Consider the following 25,346-nt stretch of genomic DNA (forward strand, 5'->3'; position numbering starts at 1 on the left):
AAAAATCCTGGAGGTTTTTGGGGAGAATCTGGATGAGGTTTGTGGGAATTGAGGCCAGAAAAATCCTGGAGGTTTTGGGGTGACTTTTGAGAAAATCCTGGAGGTTTTGGGGTGATTTTTTTGGGACAATCTGGATGTGGTTTGTGGGAATTGAGGCCAGAAAAGTCCTGGAGGTTTTGGGGGTGATTTTTGAAAAAATTCTGGAGGTTTTGGGGTGATTTTTGGTGGAATCTGGATGTGGTTTGTGAGAATTGAGAGCAAAAAAATCTTGGAGTTTTTGGGGTGATTTTGGAAAAAATCCCGGAGGTTTTTGGGGAGAATCTGGGTGAGGTTTGTGGGAATTAAGGCCAGAAAAATCCTGGAGGTTTTGAGGTGATTTCTGAAAAAATCTTGGAGGTTTTGGGGTGATTTTTGGTGGAATCTGGATGTGGTTTGTGAGAATTGAGAGCAGAAAAATCTTGGAGTTTTTGGGGTGATTTTGGAAAAAATCCCGGAGGTTTTTGGGGAGAATCTGGATGAGGTTTGTGGGAATTAAGGCCAGAAAAATCCTGGAGGTTTTGGGGTGATTTTTAAAGAGAATCTGGATGTGGTTTGTGGTAATTGAGAGCAGAAAAATCCTGGAGGTTTTGAGGTGATTTCTGAAAAAATCTTGGAGGTTTTGGGGTGATTTTTGAAAAAGTCTTGGAGGTTTTGGGATGATTTTTAGGAGAATCTGGATGTGGTTTGTGGGAATTGAAGCCAGAAAAGTCCTGGAGGTTTTTGGGGCGGTTTTGGAGGAAAATCTGGATGAGGTTTGTGGGAATTGAGGTTTTGGGGTGATTTTTTGGGACAATCTGGATGTGGTTTGAGGGAATTGAAGCCAGAGAAAAGTCCTGGAAATTTTGGGGTGATTTTTGGAAAGATCCTGGAGGTTTTGAGGTGATTTTTGAAAAAATCCTGAAAGTTTTGGGGTGATTTTTGGGGAGGAGAATCTGGATGTGGTTTGTGGGAATTGAGACCACAAAAATCCTGGAGGTTTTTGAGGTGATTTCTGGAAAAACCCTGGAGGTTTTGGGGGTGATTTTTGGGAGAATCTGGATGTGGTTTATGGGAATTGTGGCCAGAAATATCCTGGAGGTTTTGGGGTGAATTTTGAAAAAATCCTGGAGGTTTTGGGGTTATTTTTGAGGAGAATCTGGATGTGGTTTGTGGGAATTGAAGCCAGAAAAATCCTGGGGGTTTTGGAGTGACTTTTGAAAAAATCCCGGAGGTTTTGGGGTGTTTTTGGGGACAATCTGGATGTGGTTTGTGGAAATTGAGGTTTTGGGGTGATTTTTAGGAGGAGAATCTGGATGTGGTTTGTGGGAATTGAAGCCAGAAAAAATCCTGGAGGTTTTTGGGGTGATTTTTGAAAAAATCCTGAAAGTTTTGGGGTGATTTTTGGGGAGGAGAATCTGGATGTGGTTTGTGAGAATTGAAGCCAGAAAAATCCTGGAGGTTTTTGGGGCGATTTCTGAAAAAATTCTGGAGGTTTTGGGGTGATTTTTTAAAAAATCCTGGAGGTTTTGGGGTGACTTTTGAAAAAATCCTGGAGGTTTTGGGGTGATTTTGAAAAAATTCTGGAGGTTTTGGGGTGATTTTTGGGAGAATCTGGATGTGGTTTGTGGGAATTGAAGCCAGATAAATCCTGGAAGTTTTGGGGTGATTTTGGAAAAAATCCTGGAGGTTTTTGGGGAGAATCTGGATGTGGTTTTTGGGAATTGAGGCCAGAAAAATCCTGGAGGTTTTGGGGTGACTTTTGAGAAAATCCTGGAGGTTTTGGGGTGATTTTTTTGGGACAATCTGGATGTGGTTTGTGGGAATTGAGACCAGAAAAGTCCTGGAGGTTTTGGGGTGATTTCTGAAAAAAATCCTGGAGGTTTTGGGGAGAATCTGGATGAGGTTTGTGGGAATTAAGGCCAGAAAAATCCTGGAGGTTTTTGGGGTGATTTTTGAGGACATTCTGGATGTGGTTTCTGAGAATTGAAGCCAGAAAAATCCTGGAGGTTTTGGGGAGAATCTGGATGGGGTTTGTGGGAATTGAAGCCAGAAAAAGTCCTGGAGGTTTTGGGGTGATTTTTTTATTTTTTTATTTTTTTCCATGGAGCTGTTGCACCACTCTTGAAGTATTTTTATTTTTATTTTTATTTTTTTATTTTTTATCTATTTTTTATTTTTTATTTATTTTTTATTTTTATTTTTATTTTTATTTTATTTTTATTTATATTTTATTTTATTTTTATTTTTATTTTTTATTTTTTATTTTATTTTTTATTTATTTTTCATTTTTTTTTTATTTTTATTTTTTATTTTTATTTTATTTTTATTTATATTTTTATTTTATTTTTATTTTTATTTTATTTATTTTTTTTATTTTTATTTTTATTTTTATTTTTCTTTTTTTTATTTTATTTTTATTTTTACTTTTATTTTATTTTTATTTTTACTTTTATTTTTATTTTTATTTTTATTTTATTTTTATTTTTATTTTTTATTTTTATTTTTATTTATATTTTTATTTTATTTTATTTTTATTTTTTTAGTTTTTATTTTTATTTTATTTTATTTTTATTTTTTATTTTTATTTTTATTTTTGATTTTTCTCGAAGCCATTTGTTTTGATTCTGCTGCCGTGCTCAGTAGTTAATTTGTTTATTACAAAAGTTAAGACTAAGATTAAACAAACTGCTGATGCTTTTATGTCTCTTAATGAGAAGAAAATGTTTCGGAGGGGATTCCAAACCACTACAGAGGGTTCAAAATGGGAGGGAAAAATAAGAAAAAAAATCGAAATTCTCAGTAGAGTCAGGAATTTGTTCCTTTTTTAATTGGAAACAAAAGTCACTCGTGTTCACTGTCCCCAGCTCGTCCTCCCTGCATTGTCCCGGAGATCCTTTATTTATTTATTTAAAATTTTTATTTATAATTATAATTATATATAATATATATATAATTATAATTATATATAATATTTATTTATTTTATTTATCCCATCCCCATCCCATTCCATAATCCCATCCCCATCCCATCCCCATCCCATCCCCATCCCCATCCCATGGATCCCATCCCCATCCCATCCCATCCCATCCCCATCCCATCCCCATCCCCATCCCATCCCATCCCATTATCCCCATCCCACCCCATCCCATCCCATGGATCCCATCCCATCCCATCCCATCCTATTATCCCCATCCCATTATCCCCATCCCATCCCATCCCATCCCATCCCCATCCCATTATCCCCATCCCACCCCATCCCACCCCATCCCATCCCATGGATCCCATCCCATCCCACCCCATCCCATCCCATGGATCCCATCTCATCCCATCCCTGTGTTCCCATCCCATCCCTGTGTTCCCATCCCTGTGTTCCCATCCCATCCCATCCCATCCCATGGATCCCATCCCCATCCCATCCCATCCCATCCCCATCCCATCCCCATCCCATCCCCATCCCATCCCATCCCCATCCCATCCCATCCCATTATCCCCATCCCACCCCATCCCACCCCATCCCACCCCATCCCATCCCACCCCATCCCACCCCATCCCATCCCACCCCATCCCATCCCCATCCCCATCCCATCCCATCCCATCCCATCCCATCCCATCCCATCCCATCCCATCCCATCCCCATCCCATCCCCATCCCATCCCATCCCATTATCCCCATCCCACCCCATCCCATCCCACCCCATCCCATCCCCATCCCCATCCCATCCCATCCCATCCCATCCCCATCCCCATCCCCATCCCCATCCCATCCCACCCCATCCCATCCCCATCCCCATCCCATCCCATCCCCATCCCATCCCATCCCATCCCCATCCCATCCCATCCCATCCCATCCCATCCCATCCCATCCCATCCCATCCCCATCCCATCCCATCCCATCCCATCCCATCCCATCCCATCCCATCCCCATCCCATCCCCATCCCATCCCATCCCATCCCATCCCATCCCATCCCATCCCCATCCCATCCCATCCCATCCCATCCCCATCCCATCCCATCCCATCCCCATCCCATCCCCTCCCATCCCCATCCCATCCCCATCCATCCCATCCCATCCCATCCCATCCCCATCCCATCCCCATCCCATCCCCATCCCATCCCATCCCATCCCATCCCATCCCATCCCATCCCATCCCCATCCCATCCCCATCCATCCCATCCCATCCCATCCCATCCCATCCCATCCCATCCCATCCCATCCCATCCCATCCCATCCCCATCCCATCCCATCCCATGGATCCCATCCCCATCCCATCCCCATCCCATCCCATCCCATCCCCATCCCATTATCCCCATCCCACCCCATCCCATCCCATGGATCCCATCCCATGGATCCCATCCCATGGATCCCATCCCATCCCATCCCCATCCCCATCCCATCCCTGTGTTCCCATCCCATCCCATCCCATCCCATCCCATCCCATCCCATCCCATCCCATCCCATCCCATCCCATCCCATGGATCCCATCCCTGCAGATTTTTCCTTCCTCTGGATTTATTGTGGTTCCTGCTTGGGGAATGGAGTTGGGCCAGGGAATGGTTTGGGACCTCAGAAATGTCCAGTGTCACCCCTGGAGGTTTCCCACCAGCCCAGGGGGCTCCAAGCCCTGCCCAAGGTGGTTTTGGACACTTCAGGGATGGGGAAATGTTGATTGGGATGGTGGGAGGTGTCCCTGCCCTTGGGGAGGATGGGGTGGAACAGGGACTGGGCTGAGCTGGAGAATAAAGTAAATATTTATTGAAAGGTCTTTAGGAATCACCTTGGGCAGGGCGAGAGCCTGGTCAGGGCTACACACAAGGTGGACCCAGAATGGGCACAGAAATGGACCCAAATGGTCACAGAATGGTCACAGAATGGTCATAAAATGGACCCAAAATGGTCACACAATGGGCCCAAAATGGTCACACAATGGGCCCAAAATGGTCACACAATGGGCCCAAAATGGTCACACAATGGGCCCAAAATGGACACAAAAATGGTCCCAAAATGGACACAAAAATGGTCCCAAAATGGACACAAAAATGGTCCCAAAATGGACACAAAAATGGTCACAAAAATGGTCCCAAAATGGACCCAAGAATGGTCACAAAATGTTCACCCACCCCTCACCTGGAAAGGACAAAAGGACAAAAGGAACATTCCCAACTCTGCCAGAGCTCCAGGAGAGTTTGGACACACTCCAGGGGTGCCCAGGGTGGGAGTTTGGGGTGTCTGTGCAGAGAATGGGGTTGGCTGGACAGTCCCTGTGGATCTCAGGACATTCCATGGCTTTGTCCCCCGGCACAGGGTGGATTTTGGGGTGTCTGTTTAGGGTCAGGGTTTAGATGGATGATCCCTGTGGATTTCCATTCCTTGGAGAATTCCATGTTATTCCAGATTATTCCATGACTTTGTCCTCTGGCACAGGGTGGGTTTTGGAGTGTCTGTTTAGGGTCAGGGGTTGGATCTCAGGATATTCCATGATTTTCTGCCCCATTGGCACAGGGTGGGATTGTTGGGGTGTCTGTGCAGGGTCAGGGTTTAGATGGATGATCCCTGTGGATCTCCATTCCTTGGAGAATTCCACATTATTCCAGATTATTCCATGACTTTATCAGGGTGTGGATTTTGGGGTGTCTGTGCAGGGTCAGGGGTTGGATCTCAGGATATTCCATGACTTTCTGACCCCTGGCAGATCCCTGTGGATCTCAGGATATTCCATGACTTTTTCCCCTGGCACAGGGTGGATTTTGGGATATCTGTTTAGGGAAAGGGATTGAATGGACAATCCCTGTGGATCTCCATTCCTTGGAGAATTCCATGTTATTCCAGATTATTCCATGACTTTCTGACCCCCGGCACAGGGTGGGATTGTTGGTGTGTCTGTGCAGGGTCAGGGTTTAGATGGACAATCCCTGTGGGTCTCCATTCCTTGGAGAATTCCACATTATTCCAGATTATTCCATGACTTTCTGACCCCTTGCCCTGGGTGTGGATTTTGGGGTGTCTGTGCAGGGCCAGGGGTTGGATCTCAGATTATTCCATGATTTTTTGACCCCTGGCACAGTCAGATCTTTCTCTGCTTCATCCCATTTCTGCTCCAGCTTTGTTCTATCCCCTTTATTTTGGGGGATAAACTTTGCAGGAGCTCCAGGCTGCACGTGGCAGCTCCTGATCCGTTTGTGGCTTTCCTGGAAAGAATTATTTTCTTTTTTTTCCAGTTTGACCTTTTCAGAAAAAAAAAAACCAAAAACCAAAAACACAAACCAACAAAGCCGCCCAAAAATGAAGCTGATTTTTAACGGATGCTGAAATTGTGAAACTCAACAACCCAATCCAAGGAATTTCAAAGCCCTTTTTGTTTTTTTTTTTTCTATAATTTTGTTTAGTGAGTGCACTTAAAAACCCCTAAAAGCAGAGAGATCTGTCAGTGAGCAAAACTTGAGGGAAAAATTACAGCCTGCTCTGGATTTCCCAGATAAATCCATGTGGGACAGGCCCCTTTTCCTCAGACTTTTTCAATCAAAAACCTTTTTGTGGAGCAGCTTTTCTGACCAGAGATATTTTTTAATGACAAAAAAAAAATGATTTTTTTAAAACAACAAACCCCAAAAAAGCCTCCAGGATGGTTTTTTGTAGCTCTGTCCCAGCCTGTTCTTAAAACCAACAGAAAGAACAACCCAAAATGAGCTTTAATTCTTATTTATTCTTGGGGTTTTTTTTATTTTTTTGTTTCCTCCTGGCTGCAGCTTTTGCCTTGTCAGGATTCATTCACGGCCAGGATGATTTCTCTTTTTAGAGTTGATTTTTTGTGGAATTTTTGGTGATTCCAGGAGAATTCCAGGCTGTGTTTGGATCAGGAGAGATTTTCCTGGGGGGTTCAGAAGGAGCTGGAAATGCAGGGGGATCCCAAATATTGGGGGGCAGGAAAAGGGAATGTCCCAAAGGGTGGAAAATTTGGGAATATTTGACAAAGTGAGTGGATCTGGCAGTGCCAGGTGGGTGATGCTGCTCCTGTGGCTCCAAATTTGAGGATTTTGGGGATTTCCAGGAGGATTTTCCAGCTCTGATGGCACCAGAGGAAGCACCAGAACCAGGGGAAAGGTGGGATTTGGGATTTTGCTGGTGGAATTTGGGATTTTTGGGGCGTTGAAGGGGAGAGGTTTGTTCTTTCCACCGTCAAATTGAGTTTTTAATGTTGATTATTTGGAGTTGAGGGTCACCACGGGGTCACTGAGTTCTCCTGGGGGAGAATGTTCCAGAGGCAGAACCATCCCAAAGTGATGGAATGTCCATGGAATGTCCATCCTGCAGATTTGGGGTGTCCATGGATTGTCCATCCTGCAGATTTGGGGTGTCCATGGATTGTCCATCCTGCAGATTTGGGGTGTCCATGGAATGTCCATCCTGCAGATCTGGAATGTCCATCCTGAAGATTTGGGGTGTCCATGGATTGTCCATCCTGAAGATTTGGGGTGTCCATGGATTGTCCATCCTGCAGATTTGGAGTGTCCATGGATTGTCCATCCTGCAGATTTGGGGTGTCCATGGATTGTCCATCCTGCAGATTTGGGGTGTCCATGGATTGTCCATCCTGCAGATTTGGAATGTCCATCCTGAAGATTTGGGGTGTCCATGGATTGTCCATCCTGAAGATTTGGGGTGTCCATGGAATGTCCATCCTGCAGATTTGGGGTGTCCATGGATTGTCCATCCTGAAGATTTGGGGTGTCCATGGAATGTCCATCCTGCAGATTTGGGGTGTCCATGGATTGTCCATCCTGCAGATTTGGATTGTCCATGGAATGTCCATCCTGCAGATTTGGATTGTCCATGGAATGTCCATCCTGCAGATTTGGGGTGTCCATGGATTGTCCATCCTGCAGATTTGGGGTGTCCATGGATTGTCCATCCTGCAGATTTGGACTTCCCTTGGATTGTCCATCCTGCAGATTTGGATTGTCCATGGATTGTCCATCCTGCAGATTTGGGATGTCCTTGGATTGTCCATCCTGCAGATTTGGGGTGTCCATGGATTGTCCATCCTGCAGATTTGGAATGTCCATGGATTGTCCATCCTGCAGATTTGGAATGTCCATCCTGCAGATTTGGGGTGTCCATGGATTGTCCATCCTGCAGATTTGGGGTGTCCATGGAATGTCCATCCTGCAGATTTGGATTGTCCATGGATTGTCCATCCTGCAGATTTGGAATGTCCATGGAATGTCCATCCTGCAGATTTGGATTGTCCATGGATTGTCCATCCTGCAGATTTGGGGTGTCCATGGAATGTCCATCCTGCAGATTTGGAGTGTCCTTGGATTGTCCATCCTGCAGATTTGGATTGTCCATCCTGCAGATTTGGAGTGTCCATGGAATGTCCATCCTGCAGATTTGGAGTGTCCATGGAATGTCCATCCTGCAGATTTGGGGTGTCCATGGAATGTCCATCCTGCAGATTTGGAGTGTCAATGGAATGTCCATCCTGCAGATTTGGAATGTCCATCCTGCAGATTTGTAGTCTTGGATCTGGAGCTTTCCTGGCTGTGCCCTCGTGTTTTGGAAGGAGATGGAGAAAGGATCCTGGAGGATCAGGAAAGCTCAGAAGGGAAAATTCAGGATGGGATTTTCTTGGAAAAGGGATCCTGGAAAGGCCAGGATTGGATTTTCCTGGGAAATGGTCCTGGAGGAGCAGGAGAGCTCAGAAGGGAAGATCCAGGACTCGTTTATTCTGGGAAAAGGATCCTGGAGGATCAGGAGAGCTCAGAAGGGAAACTCCAGGATGGGATTTTCCTGGAAAAGGGATCCTGCACAGGCCAGGGCTGGATTTTCCTGGGAAAGGATCCTGGAGGAACAGGAGAGCTCAGAAAAGAAACTCCAGGATGGGATTTTCCTGGAAAAGGATCCTGGACAGGCCAGGGCTGGATTTTCCTGGGAAAGAGATCCTGGGAGAGCTCAGAAGGAAAGATTCAGGGTTGGTTTATCCTGGAAAAGGGATCCTGGACAGGGCAGGGCTGGATTTTCCCAGGAAATGATCCTGGAGGAGCAGGAGAGCTCAGAAAAGAAATTTCAGGATGGGATTTTCCTGGAAAAGGGATCCTGGAGGAACAGGAGAGCTCAGAAAAGAAACTCCAGGATGGGATTTTCCTGGAAAAGGATCCTGCAGGGATCCTGGACAGGCCAGGGCTGGATTTTCCTGGAAAAGAGATCCTGGGAGAGCTCAGAAGGGAAGATTCAGAACTGGGTTTTCCTGGAAAAGAGATCCTGGAGATCAGGAGAGCTCAGAAGGGAAATTTCAGGATGGGATTTTCCTGGAAAAGGGATCCTGGACAGGCCAGGGCTGGATTTTCCTGGGAAATGATCCTGGAGGAACAGGAGAGCTCAGAAGAGAAAGTCCATTATGAGATTTTCCTGGAAAAGGGATCCTGAAGGGATCCTGGACAGGCCAGGACTGGATTTTCCCGGGAAATGATTCTGGAGGAGCAGGAGATCTCAGAAAGGAAGATTCAAGATGGATTTATCCTGGAAAAGGGATCCTGGACAGGCCAGGGCTGGATTTTCCTGGGAAAGAGATCCTGGAGGAGCAGGAGAGCCCAGAAAAGAAATTTCGGGATGGGATTTTCCTGGAAAAGGATCCTGGAGGAACAGGAGAGCTCAGAAAAGAAACTCCAGGATTTGATTTTCCTGGAAAAGGGATCCTGGACAGGCCAGGGCTGGATTTTCCTGGGAAAGGATCCTGGAGGAGCAGGAGAACTCAGAAGGGAAGATTCAGGGTTGGTTTATCCTGGAAAAGGGATCCTGGACAGGCCAGGGCTGGATTTTCCTGGGAAAGGATCCTGGAGGAGCAGGAGAGCTCAGAATGGAAGACCTTCCCATCACATCCTGGTGTTTCCTTCCTGTCTGACACCAAATTTTATTTTTTCTACACTAAAATTTGGCTAAAAAATAATTAAAAAATATAATTTTTAATAACCAAAAGGTTTTAGTCATCAAACATTTATTTCTTAGCTTTACCACCTCCAAAGGGAATTTTTCCTGGCTATTTTAAATAATTTTGAGCTGTTTTTTCCCCCCTTTATCAGATTAAATCCCAAATTTACCTTTGAACACAAACACACCTTTCCTGCTGCGGGGATTTTATTGTTTCAATTTCTCCCTGAATTCAGACACAACTTCCCCACCTTCATTTTTTAAACTGGAATTCTCCTTTTGGAGCTGAAAATCCTTTGGAAAATCCCTTTCCCTGCTAAGAGCCCATGGAGCACTAGATGGCACTGGGGCTCCAAATTTCACATTTCAGCAGCCAGAACTCCCTGAAACTTGAAAGATTTGAGGGATTTGAGGAAGTTTAATCTCTTTTTTTTCCATCTTTAGACCAGCCAGGAAAAGGCAAAATCCTCCCCATCACTTTCTATGGGTGTCTGGGTTTTTTTATATTGAATTTAAAGAGGTTTTAAAATCCTGGGATTGTTGTTTTGCCACTGAGAATCTTTGACTGAAGCTGCAGAACTGAAATGGCCTGAAAAAATAAGAATTAAAGAGATTTTCTGCAGATTTTTAGCTCTGTCTGGGTATTTTTTCCTGTTTTTTTTCTGAGGTCTGAGTGGGTTGTGGGGATGGGATTGTCCCAAGGGAGACAGAGCTCAGATCCCACTGCAGGAAAAAGGAATTCCTGTGTCCTCCTGGAGTTCTGATTCCTTCTCTCTGCCCATTCCCACCTTTTCTCTCTGCTCATTCCCATCTTTTCTCTCTGCTCAATCCCATCTTTTCTGTCTGCTCATTCCCATCTTTTCTCTCTGCTCAATCCCATCTTTTCTCTCTGCCCATTCCCACCTTTTTGCTCTGCTCATTCCCATTTTTTCTCTCTGCCCATTCCCATCTTTTCTCTCTGCCCATTCCCATCTTTTCTCTCTGCTCATTCCCAACTTTTCTCTGTGTCCATTCCCATTTTTTCTCTCTGCTCATTCCAATATTTTCTCTCAGGTCAATCCCATCTTTTCTCTCTGCTCAACCCCATCTTTTCATTCTTCGCATTCCCATCGTTTCTCTCTGCTCATTCCCATCTTTTCTCTCTGGCCATTCCCAACTTTTTGCTCTGCTCATTCCCATTTTTTCTCTTTGCTCAATCCCATCTTTTCTCTCTGCTCAATCCCATCTTTTCTTTCTTCTCATTCCCGCCTTTTTTTTCTGCTTATTCCCAACTTTTCTTTCTTCTCATTCCCATTTTTTCTCTCTGCTCATTCCCATTTTTTCTCTCTGCTCATTCCCATTTTTTCTCTCTGCCCATTCCTATCTTTTCTCTCTGCTCATTCCCAACTTTTCTCTGTGTCCATTCCCATTTTTTCTCTCTGCTCGTTCCAATATTTTCTCTCAGGTCAATCCCATCTTTTCCTTCTTCTCATTCCCATCTTTTCTTTCTTCTCATTCCCATTTTTTCTCTCTGCTCATTCCCATCTTTTCTCTCTGCTCATTCCAATATTTTCTCTCTGCTCATTCCCAACTTTTCTCTGTGTCCATTCCCATTTTTTCTCTCTGCTCATTCCAATATTTTCTCTCAGGTCAATCCCATCTTTTCTTTTTGCTCAACCCCATCTTTTCTTTCTTCTCATTCCCATCTTTTCTCTTTGCTCAATCCCCTCTTTTCTCTCTGGCCATTCCCAACTTTTCTCTGTGTCCATTCCCATTTTTTCTCTCTGCTCATTCCCATCTTTTCTCTCTGCTCATTCCCATCTTTGCTCATTCCCATCTTTTCTCTCTGCTCGTTCCCATCTTTTCTCTCCAAAATCTGCCTGGAATCTGCCCTATCCCTAATTTTATAACCCTGATATCTGCCCCAAACTCAGATCCATAAACCTCCCTCCAAACTCAACTCCTGGACTGGGAGGGAATTCAGCTTTAGGAGCCAAAATCTTCCCAAAGTCCAAGATTGGAATTACCGCCATCCATTAAAAATATCCATATTTTCTGTAAAAAAACCAGGAAAACAACCCTGGAATTCCCAGAGTGTGGGGTCCTCTTGGGTTGTTCTGGGCTCTCAGGGAACGTGGAATTTGGTGGAAAAGAGAAATTAAAAAGGGTTGAAATAGAAATGTTTTGAGTTTGGTTTGTCTCTCATGGAACACCAAATGGTGGAAAAAGAAAAAAAAGGTTGAAATAGAAACATTTCAGGTGAGGTTTGGGTTGTTCTGGTCTCTCAGGGAGCACCAAAATGGTGGAAAAATGAAAAGATTTGGAATAGAAACATTTTGGGTTTGTTTTGTCTCTTGTGGAACAGAAAATGATGGAAACAGGAGAAGACGACTTGGACGAGAAACATTTTTTGACCCAATTTGGCGCCTGGTTTAGGACCAGTCCCTTTGTCCCTGGAGGGCGTTTTTGGGCTCAGGTTTTGGATATTCCTGGTGAATTCTGGGCTCAGATTTTGGGTATTCCTAGTGAATTCTGGGGTTGAATTTTGGGCATTCCTGGTAGATCCAGACAGGCTCAGGGTGCTGATGTTTGGTGTCCCTGCAGGTCCGTGTACGACGGGGAGGAGGAACATAAAATACTGGACAAAGGAGACGAAGTCTTGGACTAGAAACGCTTTTCAACCCAATTTGGTGTCTGGTTTAGGACCAGTCCCTTTGTCCCTGGAGGGCGTTTTTGGGGTCGGGTTTTGGACATTCCTGGTGAATTCTGGGCTCAGATTTTGACCGTTCCTGGTGAATTCTGGGGTTGAATTTTGGACATTCCTGTCAGATCCAGGTGCTGATGTTTGGTGTCCCTGCAGGTCCGTGTATGACGGGGAGGAGCACGGGCGCTTCATGGAGAAGCTGGAGGGGCGGATCTGCCTCTCAGGGAACACCAGAATGGGGGAAAAAGGGAATTAAAAGGGTTGAAATAGAAACATTTTGGGTTTGGTTTGTCTCTTAGAGAACACCAAAATGGTGGAAAGATGAAGACTCGGAATGGAAATAGTTTGGATTTGGTTTGTCTCTCAGGGAACGCCAAATGGTGAAAAAAGACAGAAAGGTTGGAATAGAAACATTTTGGGTCCTCTTGGGTTGTTCTGGTCTCTCAGGGAGCACCAAAATGGTGGAAAAATGAAAAGATTTGGAATAGAAACATTGTGGGTTTGTTTTGTCTCTTGTGGAACAGAAAATGATGGAAACAGGAGAAGACGACTTGGACGAGAAACATTTTTTGACCCAATTTGGTGCCTGGTTTAGGACCAGTCCCTTTGTCCCTGGAGGGCGTTTTTGGGCTCAGGTTTTGGATATTCCTGGTGAATTCTGGGCTCAGATTTTGGGTATTCCTGGTGAATTCTGGGGTTGAATTTTGGGCATTCCTGTTAGATCCAGGTGCTGATGTTTGGTCTCCCTGCAGGTCTGTGTACGACGGGGAGGAGGAACATAAAATACTGGACAAAGGAGACGAAGTCTTGGACTAGAAACACTTTTCAACCCAATTTGGCGCCTGGTTTAGGACCAGTCCCTTTGTCCCAGGAGGGCGTTTCTGGGGTCGTATTTTGGGCATTCCTGGTGAATTCTGGGCTCAGATTTTGACCGTTCCTGGTGAATTCTGGGGTTGAATTTTGGACATTCCTGGTAAATCCAGACAGGCTCAGGGTGCTGATGTTTGGTGTCCCTGCAGGTCCGTGTACGACGGGGAGGAGGAGCACAAAATGGTGGAAAAAGGAGACGAAGTCTTGGACTAGAAACGCTTTTCAACCCAATTTGGCGCCTGGTTTAGGACCAGTCCCTTTGTCCCTGGAGGGCGTTTTTGGGGTCGGGTTTTGGACATTCCTGGTGAATTCTGGGGTTGAATTTTGGGCATTCCTGGTAGATCCAGGGTGCTGATGTTTGGTGTCCCTGCAGGTCTGTGTACGACGGGGAGGAGGAACATAAAATACTGGACAAAGGAAACGAAGTCTTGGACTAGAAACGCTTTTCAACCCAATTTGGTGCCTGGTTTAGGACCAGTCCCTTTGTCCCAGGAGGGCGTTTTTGGGCTCAGGTTTTGGATATTCCTGGTGAATTCTGGGCTCAGATTTTGGGTATTCCTGGTGAATTCTGGGGTTGAATTTTGGGCATTCCTGGTAGATCCAGGTGCTGATGTTTGGTGTCCCTGCAGGTCTGTCTATGACGGGGAGGAGCTCGGGCGTTTCATGGAGAAGCTGGAGGGGCGGATCTGCCTCTCAGGGAACACCAGAATGGGGGAAAAAGGGAATTAAAAGGGTTGAAATAGAAACGTTTTGAGTTTGGTTTGTTTCTCATGGAACGCCAAATGGTGGAAAAAGATAAAAAGGTTGGAATAGAAACATTTTGGGTTTGGTTTGTCTCTTGTGGAGCACAAAAGGGTGGAAAACGTAGACAAAGTCTTGGAGTAAAAACGTTTTTCAGCCCAATTTGGCGCCTGGTTTAGGACCAGTCCCTTTGTCCCAGGAGGGCGTTTTTGGGCTCAGGTTTTGGATATTCCTGGTGAATTCTGGTCTCAGATTTTGACCGTTCCTGGTGAATTCTGGGGTTGAATTTTGGACATTCCTGGTAGATCCAGGTGCTGCTGTGTGGTGTCCCTGCAGGTCCGTGTACGAGGGGGAGGAGGAACATAAAATACTGGACAAAGGAGACGAAGTCTTGGACTAGAAACACTTTTCAACTCAATTTGGCGCCTGGTTTAGGACCAGTCCCTTTGTCCCTGGAGGGCGTTTCTGGGGTCGGGTTTTGGACATTCCTGGTGAATTCTGGGGTTGAATTTTGGGCATTTCTGGTAGATCCAGGGTGCTGATGTTTGGTGTCCCTGCAGGTCGGTGTACGACGGGGAGGAGCACGGGCGCTTCATGGAGAAGCTGGTGACGCCTCTCAAGGAACACCAGAATGGGTGGAAAAAAGGAATTGAAAGGGTTGGAATAGAATAATTTTGGGTTTCAGACCCAGGGTGCTGATGTTTGGTGTCCCTGCAGGTCGGTGTACGACGGGGAGGAGCACGGGCGCTTCATGGAGAAACTGGAGGGGCGGATCCGTAACCACGACCGCGAGATCGAGAAAATGTGCAACTTCCACTACCAGGGGTTTGTGGATTCCATCACCGAGCTCCTCAAGGTCCGGGGAGAAGCCCAGAAACTCAAGGTGAGGGAAAATCCTACCCCTGGGCATCTCTTTTATTTATTTTTTAGGTGCCTCCGCCTCAAACATCTCTGAGGTTCTTTAGAGCCACGTCGATATTTTTCTCATTTTTATCCATGTTTTAAAAATATAAATATTTGTTTTAATTCTTCCTGGAGCGATGGGTTAGTCACCGAAAATTTAACAATTTTTTGGCCAAACTTGGAGCAGTGTGGGGCATTAAAAGCAGCAAGGAGCTCCGAGCCAAGGTTGTTTTTATTAAGGAAAAATGCTTTTCCTCGTGCATCCATTCCCAGTTTTTGGAGTGAAAATAAATCTCGTGGCCTTTAAAATTGTGCAGGAAGATGAGGGGAAGGTGGGGTTTGTCCAGCTCTTAGAAAAGTGTGGAAAAAGCCTTTTGTAGGATGAGAATGTGGAAGGAAAATGGAGAAACTTCAGGAAAAAGAACCAAGAGGTTGGAGGTGCTTGGGGTTCAAATTTGGTTTTCCTGTGCCTTAAAATATAAATATAAATATAATAGAAATACATAATATTTATAATATAATATAATATAATATAATATAATATAATAATAATTATAATAATATAATATCACATAATATTATATTTATATTTATTTTTATATCTATATTTATTTTTATATTTATTTTTATATAAATATAGATATAGATATTCTATAAATATATAATATTTATAATGTAATATTATATACACTATAATAATTATTATAATATCGTATAGTATTATATTCATATTCATACTTATATAAATATAAATATTATATGAATATATAATATAATAATTATAATAATTATAATTATAATAATATAATATTATATAATTATTTATTATTATTATTATTATTATTATTATTATTACTACTATTATTATATAAATGTAGTAGTTCTCACAGGCTGCAGGCAAAGTCTGTAGGTTTTGTATCTCACGCCGGTTGGTCACTGTAAATTAGAATATTCAACACAAAAAGAGATGGAATGGATTGGAACAAGGGGATCGCTCTCTTGTCCTGGCTCTCCTCCCTTTTGCCCTCCCCTCTCTCCTCTGGCCCTCTCACCCTCTTCCCTCCCCTCTCTTGGCCCATCCCCTCTCCTCTCTCTCCCCTCACTTGCTCCTGTTTTCTCCCCACGTTTTTCCCCTGCTCCTGCCCCGTTTTTCCCCCTGAGCTCTCTTCTCTCTCTCTCTCCCCATTCTCTCTTTAGGGCTTTGCTCCAGCCCAGGCTGGTGGCTGAAGGCAAAGCCCTCTTTACCCACCACCCTTGGAATAATAAACCCCCGTGTCTCTAGAACATCTCAGCTCTGCAGAGCTCCTTGTCCCTGCCATCCACGGAAAAAAAATTCCTACATTTGGCCATCCCACAAATCCCTGGAGTTCTCCTGGTGTCTCATCCCTTCCACCTGTCTGTCTGTCTGTCTGTCTGTCTGGCCTGGCTTAGCAAAGCCCAGTTTAACTGCACAGGGTCTGTGTCAATAATCCCCCAGGCCTGGAGACTCCAGAGAAAATCCCAAACACAACCTCCTTTCCCCCCAAAAAAAACCCCAGGGATCTGCTCCATGCTTTTTCCCTGGAGCTGGGATTGCTGTGCAATTGGAACAGAAACTCCTCAGATTTATTTTTAAGAGCAGTTTTAAATTACCCGACATCAATTCTTTTTTTTTTATTTTTTCCTTTTTTTTTTTTGTTTTGTTTTGTTTTGTTTTTGTTTTTGTTTTGTTTTGTTTTTGGTTTTTTTGGGTGGTTTTTTTTGTTGTTTTTTTTTTTTTTTTTTTGTTCTGTTTTGTTTTGTTTTGCTTTGTTTTGTTTTTGTTTTCTTTTGTTTTGTTTTGTTGTTGTTGTCGTTCCTGGTGGGATTTTCAGGGGGATCTGAACAAATCAAATAATCTTTGGAAGGAGATGCTGGGCTCCTGCTTGTAAAAATAATTTTAAAAAAAATCTCCAAACATGCTAAAGGAAATGAGCAGGTTTTGGGCAGCCCAGGGGGACAGAGATGGGATGCAGATGCTGGAGGGGAAATCATGGATAATTCCTTTTTTCCAGCCTGGGGAGTTCCAAAAGCACCACGGCTGGGCTGGGAATTACAGGGAGATGTGAAGTTGGTGCTGCTGCTGGAAGCACAAAAATCCTTCCTGTGCAAGGGGGGAAATCCTGGTTGTCCGGGATCTTTCTCAATAGGGAAAAAAAGGATCCTGAATCAACTTTATGTGGATGAATCCAAAATTCTGTGAGAATTCAGTTTGGTTCTGCTGCTGGAAACACCAAAACCCTTCCTGTGCAAGGAGGGAAATCTTGGTTACCCAGGATCTTTTCCAATAGGGAAAAAATGGTTCCTGAATTAATTTTATGTGGATGAATCCAAAGTTCTGTGGGAATTCAAGGGACTGTGAGTTTGGATGGTGCTGCTGCTGGAAACACCAAAATCCTTCCTGGTGTGAACTGGACCAGGGGGGGAAATCCTGGTTGTCCAGGATCTTTTCCAGTAGGGAAAAAAAAAGAATCCTGAATTAATTTTATGTGGATGAAAGAAAATTCTGTGGGAATTCAGTTTGGTTCTGCTGCTGGAAACACCAAAATCTTTCCTGCTGAAATCTGGACCAGGGGAGAAATTCTGGTTGTCCAGGACCTTTTCCAATAGGGAAAAAATGGATCCTGAATCAGTTTTATGTGGATGAATCCAAAATTCTGTGAGAATTCAAGAGAGTTGTGAGTTTGGTTCTGCTGCTGGAAGTACCAAAAGCTTTCCTGGTGCAAGAGGGGAAATCCTGGTTGCCCAAGAAATTTTCCAATAGGGAAAAAAAAGAATCCTGAATCAATTTTATGTGGATGAATCCAAAATTCTGAGGGGATTCAAGGGAGATGTGAGTTTGGTGCTGCTGCTGAAAGTACCAAAACCCTTCCTGGTGTGAACTGGACAAGGGGGGAAATCCTGGTTGTCCAGGACCTTTTCCATTAGGTGGAAAAAATGGATCTTGAATCAATTTTATTTGGATGAATCCAAAATTCTGTGGGAATTCAGTTTGGTTCTGCTGCTGGAAACACCAAAACCCTTCCTGTTGCAAAGGGTGCAATCCTGGTTGACCAGGACCTTTTCCATTAGGGAAAAAAAATGGATCCTGAATCAATTTTATGTGGATGAATCCAAAATTACAGAGAGCCATGAGTTTGGTTCTGCTGCAGGAAGAGCCACAAACCTTCCTGTGCAAGCTGGACCAGCAGCATTTTCCAAGATCTTCTCCATTAGGAGGAAAAAAGGGATCCTGAATCAATTTTATGTGGATGAATCCAAAATTCTCCTTCTATGGGAATTCAAGGGAGCTGTGAGCTTGATTCTGCTCCAGGAAACACCAAAACCCTTCCTGGTGCAAGGGGGGAAATCCTGGTTGTCCAGGATCTTTTCCAGTAGGGAAAAAAAAAGAATCCTGAATCAATTTTATGTGGATGAATCCAAAATTCTGTGGGGATTCAGTTTGGTTCTGCTGCTGGAAACACCAAAACCCTTCCTGGTGTGAACTGGACCAGGAGGGAAATTGTGGTTGTCCAGGATCTTTTCCAATAGGGAAAAAATGGATCCTGAATCAGTTTTATGTGGATGAATCCAAAATTCTGTAGGGACTACAGAGAGATGTGAGTTTGGTTCTGCTGCTGGAAACACCAAAACCCTTCCTGGTGTGAACTGGACAAGGGGGGAAATCCTGGTTGCTCAGGGTCTTTTCCATTAGGTGGAAAAAAAATGGATCCTGAATCAATATTATGTGGCTAAATCCAAAATTCTATGGGGAATTGAAGGGAGTTGTGAGTTTGGTGCTGCTGCTGGAAACACCAAAATCCTTCCTGCTGAAATCTGGACCAGGGGGAAATTGTGGTTGTCCAGGACCTTTTCCAATAGGGAAAAAATGGATCCTGAATCAATTTTATGTGGATGAATCCAAAATTCTGTGGAGATTCAGTTTGGTTCTGCTGCTGGAAACACCAAAACCCTTCCTGGTGCAAGGGGGGAAATCCTGGTTGCTCAGGACCTTTTCCAATAGGGAAAAAAAAAAAAGGATCCTGAATCAATTTTATGTGGATGAATCCAAAGTTTCCTTTTTGTGGGAATTAAAGAGAGCTGTGAGCTTGGATGGTTCTGTTGCTGAAAGCACCAAAATCTTTCCTGGTGTGAATTGGACCAGGGAGAAAATCCTGGTTGTCCAGGACCTTTTCCAATAGGGAAAAAAAAAATCCTGAATGAATTTTATGTGGATGAATCCAAAATTCTGTGGGAATTCAGTTTGGTTCTGCTGCTGGAAACACCAAAACCCTTCCTGGTGCAAGGAGGGAAATCTTGGTTACCCAGGATCTTTTCCAATAGGGGAAAAAATGGTTCCTGAATTAATTTTATGTGGATGAATCCAAAGTTCTGTGGGAATTCAAGGGAGCTGTGAGTTTGGTGCTGCTGCTGGAAGCACCAAAATCCTTCCTGGTGTGAATTGGACAAGGGAGAAAATCCTGGTTGTCCAGGACCTTTTCCAATAGGGAAAAAAAAAATCCTGAATGAATTTTATGTGGATGAATCCAAAATTCTGTGGGAATTCAGTTTGGTTCTGCTGCTGGAAACACCAAAACCCTTCCTGGTGCCTGGGGGAAATCGTGATTGTCCAGGATCTTTTCCATTAGGGAAAAAAATGGATCCTGAGTAAATTTATTATGGATGAATCCAAAGTTCTCCTTCTATGGGAATTCAAGGGAGTTGTGAGCTTGATTCTGCTCCAGGAAACACCAAAATCCTTCCTGGTGCAAGGAAGGAAAATCCTGGTTGTCCAGGATCTTTTCCAGTAGGTGGAAAAAATGGATCCTGAATCAATTTTATGTGGATGAATCCAAAATTCTGTGGGGAATTGAAGGGAGTTGTGAGTTTGGTGCTGCTGTTGGAAACACCAAAATCCTTCCTGGAGCTGGACCGGGGGTAAATGTCATTATTAATATTAATATTATTAAATTATCAGAAATTAATTGGAAATATAATATTTTATTATAATAGTTCTATAATATAATATATATAATATAATATACATATTATTATATGTATAATATAGTCTATTATGTATAATATACATATTATAATATTATTATTATATTATATTCTATATTCTATAGTCTATAATCCATATTATATATTATATATATTGCATATAATATTTTATTTATTATATAATTATATATAACTACAAATACATATTTATATATCAGATAAATATAAATGTTATAATATATTATAACTAAATAATATATAATTTATGTTATTTTAAATTTTATTATAATAATATCATAATGTAAGAAAATACATTATTATAAGTTACATTATATCATATTATATTATATCATATTATATTATATTATATTATATTATATATGTTATATATTTATATATAATAAATATAATAATATTATATATATTTTATTATATATAATATATTTATATATATTATATATTTATATATATAATATAAATATATTATATATATTTTATTATATATATGTATATATATAAAATATATATACATATATATATAAAATATGTATTATATCATATCATATTATATTATATATAAAATAATTTATTTTATGACAGAGAAGGGAATGAATTCCTCCCCCCACTCAGATAAAAACTGTAATTTTTCCAACTGAATCCATGAAAACTTCCAGCACTTTCACACTTCCAATCCCCATTTCCTTTCCCTTTTCTCCAGTGGCAAAGAGGAAAATCCCTGAATTTGTCCCCCTGTGACAATGACTGTTAAATCAGCCATAAACAGCCTTTCCTTGGGATGGGAATTTGATGTTGTTCATGGATAATTCATTTGGGATGGGAAGAATCTCCTGATTTATGGGATTTATGTTATTTCTGTGTCCTCCCCAACAGAACCAAGTGACCGACACCAACCGCAAACTGCAGAACGAAGGGAAGGAGGTAAGGGAGGGTCCAGTCCTGGAATCCAACCTGGTCTTGTATCCTTGTTTTTTCCCTTTTTCCACATCCCAGGTTTTTGTCTTGGAGTCTGAGCGCTGAATAATCCCTGTTAACTTTGGGATGTGAGAATTCCCTTCTTGTGTCCTTGTTTTTCCCCTTTTCCACATCCCCAGGATTTCTCCTGGAGTCTGAACGCTGAATAATCCCTGTTGACTTTGGGATGTGAAAATTCCCTTTCCAACCTGGCCTTGTATCCTCATTTTTTTCCTTGATCCCATCCCAGGTTTTTCTCTTGGAGTTTGAGCACTGAATAATCCCTTTTAGCTTTGGGATGTGAAAATTCCCTCCTTGTATCCTTGTTTTCCCTTTTTCCACATCCCAGGTTTTCTCCTGGAGTCTGAGCACTGAATAATCCCTGTAACTTTGGGATGTGAGAATTCCCTCCTTGTATCCTCATTTTTCCCCTTTTCCACATCCCAGGTTTTCTCCTGGAGTCTGAGCACTGAATCATCCCTGTTAAATTAGGGATGTGAGAATTCCCTCCATGTATCCTTGTTTTTCCCCTTGTCCACATCCCAGGTTTTTGTCTTGGAATCTGAATGCTGAGAAATCCCATTTAGCTTTGGGATGTGAGAATTCCCTGTCCAACCTGGTCTTGTATCCTTATTTTTCCCCTTTTCCACATCCCAGATTTTCTCCTGGAGTCTGAGCACTGAATCATCCCTGTAACTTTGGGATGTGAGAATTCCCTCCTTGTATCCTCATTTTTCCCTTTTCCCCACCCCAGGATTTCTCCTGGAGTCTGAGAAATCCCTGTTTACTTTGGGATGTGAGAATTCCCTCCTTGTATCCTCATTTTTCCCTTATCCCCATCCCCTGGATTTCTCCCGGAGTCTGAATAATCCCTGTTAACTTTGGGATGTGAAAATTCCCTTTCCAGCCTGGCGTTGTATCCTTATTTTTCCCCTTGTCCCCATCCCCAGGATTTCTCCTGGAGTCTGAGAAATCCCTGTTAGTTTTGGGATGTGAAAATTCCCTTTCCAGCCTGGCCTTGTATCCTTATTTTTCCCCTTTTCCACATCCCCAGGATTTCTCCTGGAGTCTGAGCCCTGAGAAATCCCTGTTAACTTTGGGATGTGAGAATTCCCCTTCCAGCCTGACCTTGTATCCTTGTTTTTCCTTGTCCCCATCCCAGGTTTTTCTCTTGGAGTCTGAGCACTGAATCATCCCTGTTTACTTTGGGATGTGAGAATTCCCTCCTTGTATCCTCATTTTCCCCTTATCCCCACCCCAGGATTTCTCCCGGAGTCTGATCCCTGAGCGATCCCTGTTCTCAGTTCTCAGGGCTCTGCCAGGGGGATTTTTGCTGCTCCTGAGGGGATTTTTCCATGTTTTCCAGCTGCTGGTGGCCATGGAGGAGCTGAGGCAGTGCCGGCTGCAGCAGAGGAACATCTCGGCCACGGTGGATAAACTCACCCTGTGTCTCCCTGGTGAGGACCCTCCCCTCCATCCTTCATTTTGGAGCTCTTGTGGCTTCAATTCCAATTTTTTTTTTTTTTTTTTTGCTTTGTTTTTGATGGTCTTTGGTTGAATTCCCAGTTTACTTTTGCTTTGTCTTTGGAGCTCATTGGTTGAAATCGCGAATTTTTTTTTTTGCTTGTTGTTGAATTCACAAATTTTTTTTGTTTCATTTTTGGAGCTCTTTTCTTCAATTCTCAATATTTTTTGCTTTGTTTTTGGTGCTCTTTTGTTGAATTCCCAATTCGCTTTTGCTTTGCTTTTGAGCTCTCTCCTTGAATTCCCAGTTTATTTTTGCTTTGTCTTTGGAGCTCATTGGTTGAATTCCCAATTTTTTTTTTTTTTTTTTTTTGGTTTTGGTTTTCTTTGCTTCAATTCCCAATATTTTTTTTCTTGCTTCATTTTTGATACTCATTGGTTGAATCCCCAATTTATTTTTGCTTTGTCTTTGGAGCTCATTGGTTGAATTCACAATTTTTTTTAATTCATTTTTTGAGCTCTTTGGTTGAATTCCATTTTTTTTCTTTTGCTTCGATTTTGGAGCTCTTTCTTTCAATTCTCAAATTTTTTTCTGCTTCATTTTTGATTCCCTTTGGTTGAATTCCCATTTTTTTTCTTTGTTTTTGGTGCTCTTTGCTTCAATTCCCAATTTATTTATTTATTTTATTTTTTTCCTCTGTTTGATGCTCTTTGCTTCAATTCCCAATTTTTTTTTCTGCTTCATTTTTGATGCTCTTTGGTTGAATTCCCAGTATATTTTTTTTTGCTTTGTCTTTGAATTCATAAATTATTTTTTCTTTGTTTTTGGAGCTCTGTGGTTGAATTCACAATTTTTTTTTTTTTTTTTGCTTCATTTTTGGAGCTCATTGGTTGAATTTGCATTTTTTTATTATTATTATTAATTTTTGGAGCTCTTTTGTTGAATTCCCAATATTTTTTCTTTGTTTTTGGTTCTTTTTGCTCCAATTCTCAATATTTTTACTTCATTTTTGGTGCTCTTTGGTTGAATTCCCACATTTTTTTTTTTGCTTTGTCTTTGGAGCTCATTGGTTGAATTCCCATTTTTTTCTTCGTTTTTGGTTCTCTTTGCTTCAATTCCCAATATTTTTTTTCTTTGTTTTTGATGCTCTTTGGTTGAATCCCCAAATTTTTTTTTTTTTTTTTTTGCTTTGAGTTTGGAGCTCTTTGGTTGAATTCACAAATTTTTTTTGATTTGTTTTTGGTTTTGTTGAATTCCCAATATTTTTTCTTTGTTTTTGGAGCTCTTTGCTTCAATTCCCAATTTTTTTTTTGCTTTGTTTTTGGAGCTCATTGGTTGAATTCACAAATTTTTTTTTTGGATTTATTTTTGGAGCTCTTTGGTTGAATTCGCAGGTTTTTGGGTTTTTTTGCTTCATTTTTGGAGCTCATTGGTTGAATTCACAATTTTTTTAAAACTCATTTTTGGTGCTCTTTTGTTGAATTCCCAGTTGTTTTTGCTTTGTTTTCTGGAGGTTTTGCTTGAATTCCCAATATTTTTTTCCTTCATTTTTGGAGCTCTTTACTTCAATTCCCAATTATTTTTTTTTTTTTTACCTTAATTTTTGATTCTCTTTTCTTCAATTCCAAATTTTTTTCTTTTTTTTTTTTTTTTTTTTTTTTTTTTTTTTTGTTTGTTTGTTTTTGGAGATCTTTGCTTCAATTCCCAATTTTTTTTTGCTTTGTTTTTGGTGCTCTTTGGTTGAATCCCCAATTTTTTCATTTTTTTTTTGCTTTGTCTTTGAATTCGTAAATTTTTTTTGATTCATTTTTGGAGCTCTTTGTTGAATTCCCAATATTTTTACTTTTACTTTGTTTTGGACCTTTTTCCTTGAATTCCCAATTTCTTTTTTTCTTGAATTCACAATATTTTTTTGCTTTGTTTTCTGGAGCTCTTTGCTTGAATTCTCAATAATTTTTTTTCCTTCATTTTTGGAGCTCTTTGCTTCAATTCCCAATATTTTTTCTTTGTTTTTGGAGCTCTTTCCTTGAATTCTCAATATTTTTTTGCTTTGTATTTTTGTGTTCTTTTGTTGAATTCCCAATATTTTTTCTTTGATTTTGGGGCTCTTTGCTTCAAATTCCCAATTTTTTTTTTCTTTGTTTTTGATGCTCTTTCCTTGAATTCCCAATTTCGTTTTTCCTTGAATTCCCAATATTTTTTTGCTTTGATTTTTGGAGCTCTTTCCTTGAATTCTCAATATTTTTTTTGCTCCATTTTTGGTGCTTTTTGCTTCAATTCCCAATTTATTTATTTATTTATTTATTTTTCTCTATTTGATGCTCTTTCCTTGAATTCCCATTTTTTTTGCTTTGTTTTTTTGTGTTCTTTTGTTGAATTCCCAATATCTTTTCCTTCATTTTTGGAGCTCTTTGCTTCAAATTCCCAATTTTTTTTTCTTTGTTTTTGATGCTCTTTCCTTGAATTCCCAATTTCTTTTTTCCTTGAATTCCCAATATTTTTTTGCTTTGTTTTCTGGAACTTTTTGCTTGAATTCTCAATTTTTTTTTCCTTCATTTTTGGAGCTCTTTACTTCAATTCCCAATTTTATTTTTTTTTTTTTTTGCTTCATTTTTGGAGCTCTTTCCTTGAATTCCTAAATTTTTTTCTGCTTCATTTTTGATGCTCTTTGGTTGAATCCCCAGTTTTTGTTTTGTTTTGTCTTTGGAGCTCTTTGGTTGAATTTGTATTTTTTTATTATTATTAATTTTTGGAGCTTTTTTGTTGAAT

General features: G+C 41.5%; 1 protein-coding gene across 1 annotated transcript in view; it reads left to right on the forward strand.

Annotated features, from left to right (window-relative positions):
• Positions 1-25,346, forward strand: part of EXOC6B (exocyst complex component 6B) — a 412,654-nt gene that overhangs the window by 29,619 nt on the left and 357,689 nt on the right. Inside the window, exons 2-4 of the mRNA XM_083861793.1 lie at positions 14,954-15,119; positions 21,032-21,079; positions 22,479-22,569. Of these exons, the coding sequence (XP_083717919.1) occupies positions 14,954-15,119; positions 21,032-21,079; positions 22,479-22,569 (305 nt within the window). The remainder of the gene's footprint in view (positions 1-14,953; positions 15,120-21,031; positions 21,080-22,478; positions 22,570-25,346) is intronic.

This window comes from Zosterops lateralis (assembly GCF_965231275.1).
Source record: "Zosterops lateralis genome assembly, chromosome: 5".
Lineage (NCBI taxonomy): Eukaryota > Metazoa > Chordata > Aves > Passeriformes > Zosteropidae > Zosterops > Zosterops lateralis.